This window comes from Lolium rigidum, chromosome 4 (genome assembly GCF_022539505.1).
Source record: "Lolium rigidum isolate FL_2022 chromosome 4, APGP_CSIRO_Lrig_0.1, whole genome shotgun sequence".
NCBI classification, from domain to species: domain Eukaryota; kingdom Viridiplantae; phylum Streptophyta; class Magnoliopsida; order Poales; family Poaceae; genus Lolium; species Lolium rigidum.
The window spans coordinates 75,844,828-75,849,822 of NC_061511.1; the positions used below are offsets into that span (position 1 = coordinate 75,844,828).

General features: G+C 48.0%; 1 protein-coding gene across 1 annotated transcript; it reads left to right on the forward strand.

Annotated features, from left to right (window-relative positions):
* Positions 1-1,958: 1,958 nt before the first annotated feature.
* Positions 1,959-3,307, forward strand: LOC124647258 (protein NSP-INTERACTING KINASE 3-like). The gene is made up of 6 exons (XM_047187225.1): positions 1,959-2,068; positions 2,163-2,306; positions 2,442-2,513; positions 2,649-2,708; positions 2,852-2,952; positions 3,084-3,307. Exons 1-6 carry the CDS (start codon positions 1,962-1,964, stop codon positions 3,305-3,307), a joined length of 708 nt encoding a protein of 235 aa, XP_047043181.1. The 5' UTR covers positions 1,959-1,961.
* The last annotated feature ends 1,688 nt before the right edge of the window (positions 3,308-4,995 follow it).

The following is a 4,995-nucleotide window of genomic DNA, read 5'->3' on the forward strand; positions in this document are numbered from 1 at the left end:
CTACCGCTCGAGGTACCGCAACAGGGTCCAAACCTTACTGGACTCGAAGCGGTACCGAAGCGGTACCAGGGCGGTACAGCCGTAACTCGTTTACGGTACCTGGGCGGTACCGTGGACGGTACTACCGCTCCAGATACCGTAAAGGTACCGTAACTAGTACTGTGGGACGAATTCAGCGCAGAACTCAGAGCGGTACCGTGAGGCGGTACCTATAGGGGTAGCGGTACTACCGCTACAGGTACCGGTAGTACCGGCCTGGCTAAAACTGGTTTTCTTCCCTTTTTCTCTCCAACCATGTCACCTTGCTAAACACACACAAAACCAGAAAACCTGTCAACTACGCTTCAGTCTTCCGATCTTGACTTGTCTGGCGAGGTCACCGTGCTCTTGCAAATCTAACAATGATACTCAAGACACACGGTGAGATTACTCAAGTGTTGTCATCAAACATACAAAACTTGGGGTTTAAAGTTTGCTCTTTCACCTATCCCGCGCCCTACCAGCACGGCGCCCTCACCGTCCGCGAAGACCCGCGCCGCCGCCACCGCGCTAGGGAGCAGAGGAGCCCCGCCGCCGCCGACGCCGCGCGGGCTTTGCCCGGCGACGCCCTCTGGTGGTGGCGAGGAGGAGGGGGAAGGGTGGGGAGGGGCTAGGGAGGGGCGCCGCCAAGGAGCTCCCAGGTTAGGGTTTTCGGGACACCTAAAGCACCTCAATGGAGGAAAACTTTACTCGGCTTTGGTGTTCGACTATTCAGATATTTCACATCTGGGTCTCAGAAATCTTTTCCAAACCGACATTTAAAAGCCTCCACTTTTACGAGAGTATATTCTATTCAATCATTTCGAACAAGGTTAATTTTATTGCATTTTCCGGAGAGAGCATTAATATTTTCACGAGGAAGTTCCACTCATAAGTGCAGTAAGATATGCAATACGATACGCCCCATCCGGCGTGTAGCGCCGGTGGACGGTGGTCACGTCACCCCAGCCACAGCCACAAGCCGCCCCCTCCGGCCTCACGCAGGTCGCAGCCGAGGCCTGCCGTCCGCTGCGCCGGTAACCGACCGAAAGCTAGGCAGACATGCAGTAGCGGACAAGCAGCTCGTCGCGCGCGCGCGCGGCAGGTCTCACCGGGATGCCATCATCACTCATCATCACAGCGCCCCCGCTCCCCATCTGCATTCGCACCGCTCGCTTTTCTCTTCCTGACTTCCTCTCGCTCCCTGCCGGGCTCTAGGCAGTTTCTGTTCTCGCGGAGGACAAACTGTCCGACAGGACATCCTCGCTCGCGCTCTCTCCATGCTCGTCGTCGTCGTCGTTGTCATCCTTGTTGTCTCTGTGGTGGACGCCATGGGCGAGCGGCGAGCTGCCGTGGGTGTGAGTGTCATGAGGGCGGCGGTCATGGTGGCCCTGCTGGGACTCGTGGCCGCGGCGTCCTCCTCCGGCGTGGATGTCCTTACGGACAACTTGTCCTCCGCCGACCAAGGTACCGCGCCTTCCTCGATCTTTGTGTCCCCTGCATGCCCTGGCCATCGGGAACTGCCTGCGACGCTCGTCGTCGATCCGTTCTGTTCACGGCAGGTTCTCGTTTACCGTAGATCTCTTGATTTGTTCAAATTCTTGATTTTTCCCACCAAGATTCGGTCTTCGTATCCTTGATCGCCTAAAAATATTTCAGTTCATGTACTCACTCTTTTTTTTTTGCGGGGTGATGTACTCACTCTTTTGGCTGCATGCTACGTTCGATCGTCGGCGTGCGTGCGTGCACTTGCAGTTGGGGCGCTAGTGACAATCAGGGGGGCGCTTCGGGACCCAGACAACGTTCTCGGCGGTTGGGTCGTCACCTCCGGCGGTGATCCGTGCGGCTGGAAGGGGGTCACCTGCTCCGATGGCCTCATTCACACACTGTGCGTATCGCCATTAATTTCTGTCGGCGCTTAGAGTAGAGTTTTGGACTCATGCATGGTTTATCTTCTGCATCAACTGCCTGCCTGCAGAGAACTGGAAAACATGAACCTGTCCGGCAGACTGTCGCCGGCCATCGGGAAACTGCTGCAGTTGCGGAATTTGTAAGACTTGTTTGAATCCTAGGTCGATGACCTATTACACTTGCTGCGAAATTCAGGAAATGAGGAGTTTTGGTTTGGATGTTTTTCTACACAGGTTCTTGGACCATAATTCTATTTCAGGCCCTATTCCTGACACCATAGGAGGGCTGCCGCTGCTACAAAGGCTTGACCTTTCAGGCAATCAGTTCAACGGCACCATACCCCGCACACTGGGTGATCTCAGGGACCTCTATTTTGTGTAAGATTAAGCTCCCTGATTCTTAATAATTTTACATGCATGGCACATTGCTGTTAGGACGACATACGTGCCTGAATCAAACATGGTCTGAGCTAGTGTCGCTGATTTGTTCATCTGCCTGTCTCATCTCTTCAGGAAACTGAGCCACAACAATTTATCTGGATTCATCCCTGATTCACTAATCGCTTCTGACAACCTCTTCATCCTGTATTTCCTTTTCTCAATCTGTTACTATTTTTCCTCTTCATTTTGGCGAAAATATGTGGTATTACTGTTGATTTGTTATTTTCATCTGTTTTCGTCACTCTGATAAGTGCTCTTGACAATTGATCTACTTCACAGGGATCTGTCATCCAACAACCTGAGCGGCACGGTGCAGGAATTTGGAATAAAGAATGTACTGTAAGGGATTTCTTCGTCACTTTTTTTTCTCTCTCCCCTTGGGCTAACTGTACTGTCCATTCTTACTCCACATAGCCTCAAAGAGAACAAAGAGACTTCTGATCTGATTTCCATCCTTGTCTTTTCATGGCATGCTGGAACAGCCTCGAGGGAAATCCGTTGCTACGCTATCCCAGCTGCGGAACAAGATGCGACTCCATACGTGCGCAGGAAGAGGTCACAGTCCCTGTGCAAAACCCGCAAAGTAAGAGCATATCGTTCTTTGCTCAAATTTGGAGATTTTTTTCTTATAGTATTTGTGTGAGGGATTGCTCAGGTTTGGGTTTCTCCATAATATTATATCTGGTACTTACGGTCAATTCTAATTTGCCACAGCTCACTCACAAAGATATGCAGCAAGCATCAAGACGGTGCTACTGTGGATGTCAACTGCTTTTGTGGTAGTTGTCTTCTTGGCCGCTGTCACCGCGGCTACCCAGCAGTGGCGTAGGCGTCACCAGATCTTTGCTGATATAGATGGTAATCATATGATCCCAAATGCTGTAAGCAGTGATATGTTCGTTTCTTGGATTGCAGATGAGAATCATAATAATACATAATTTGTGATTTTGTGATAGCCTAGCTCTATATTTAATTTTCATGCCCTGTTTAGGAAAATAAATTAGGCTGATCAGTGGGTTTCTCCACTGTGTATTTTTATTAATTTTCAATGTAAAGTATAAAAGGTTGTTGCTAGAGAATAGCAACAAAAGACCAACTAGAAGGCCACAAGCCCAAAAAAGAGAGAAATAGAAAGCCCTCCAACTATCTAAATCTCTCAATCCAAGCTTTGAGTCCACTATAAGACTTCCTAGAAACCTTATGCAATAGAAGAGCCAGCCCTTTTTCGGCTGTGGTGACCGATTTCCTACGACGGCGCTGGATCAGTCACATTCGAACCTTCTCGCCAAGAATCGAAGATTGACGCCGGAATTGAGTCTCCTTGTCGTGCAATCAAACTCGTGTGTCGCTAGCGCCAGCACGGATGGGAGCGTTGACTCGTTTCCGGTTCAACTAGACGCTCTCCCGAAAACTAGTTTTATAAGGTACTCGGGTGATTATATCTGGCACAGTCGGAAATATTTTCTCATTTTGATGGTTTTTCAAGATCTATTCCTCGCCTCTTTTCTAATCTATACTGCAAATATCCGGCTTTGACCACTTTTCCGGTATTATGCGTGGAATCATAGCCCAAGGCCCAAGACATCCATGAAATAACTTTATGTTCATTAAAATTGCCTAGTCTCAAGTTAGCCTCTTGGGACCACCTTCTCCGCAGCAATTTAGAGCATGTTGACTAGTCTCAAGTTAGCCTTGCATGAGCCTTTTTCATGAAGTTGATCATGCTCAGTGCCTGGGCCATCTGGACAACTAGGAATGACTTTATTTTTAAGGGTGTCCCTCCAAGTCTTTGTAGATGCAGAAAAAAAATCAAGGATGGGCTGGCTCTTCTATTGCATAAGGTTTCTAGGAAGTCTTATAGTGGACTCAAAGCTTGGATTGAGAGATTTAGATAGTCGGAGGGCTTTCTTTTTCTCTCTTTTTTGGGCTTGTGGCCTTCTAGTTGGTCTTTTGTTGCTATTCTCTAGCAACAACCTTTTGTACTTTACATTGAAAATTAATAAAAATACACAGTGGAGAAAATCCACTGATCAGCCTAATTTTTTTGCCTACACATGGCATGAAAATTAAATATAGAGCTAGGCTATCACAAAATCCCAAACTATGTATTATTATGATCCTCATATGCAATCCAAGACACGAATATATCACTGCTTCTCCAGATGTAAGACATAAAGAACAAGCAGCGCTAATGCATACACAACATTTGGGATCATATGATTACCATCTATATCAGCAAAGATTTGGTTACGCCTACGCGTAGCCGTGGTGACAGCGGCCAAGAAGACAACTACCACAAAAGCAGTTGACATCCACAGTAGCACCGTCTTGGTGCTTGTTGCACATCTTTATGAGTGAGCTGTGGAAAATTAGAATTGACCGTAAGTAGCAGATAGAATATCATAGAGAAACCCAAACCTGAGCAATCCCTCACAAATACTATAAGAAAAAATCTCCAAATTTGAGCAAAGAACGATATGGTCTCACTTCGCGGGTTTTGCACAGGCTCTTCCTGCGCACGGATGGAGTCACATCTTGTTCCGCAACTGGGATAGCGTAGCAACGGATTTCCCTCGAGGTTGTTCCAGCATGCCATGAAAAGACAAGGATGGAAATCAGATCAGCA

Coding starts and splice junctions, on each gene's coding strand:
- LOC124647258 (XM_047187225.1), top strand. CDS start 1,962: ATGGTTTATCTTCTGCATCAACTGCCTGCCTGCAGAGAACTGGAAAAC. Junction 2,514..2,648: donor TCTGACAACCTCTTCATCCT/GTATTTCCTTTT, acceptor TCTACTTCACAG/GGATCTGTCATCCAACAACC. Junction 2,953..3,083: donor CCCTGTGCAAAACCCGCAAA/GTAAGAGCATAT, acceptor AATTTGCCACAG/CTCACTCACAAAGATATGCA.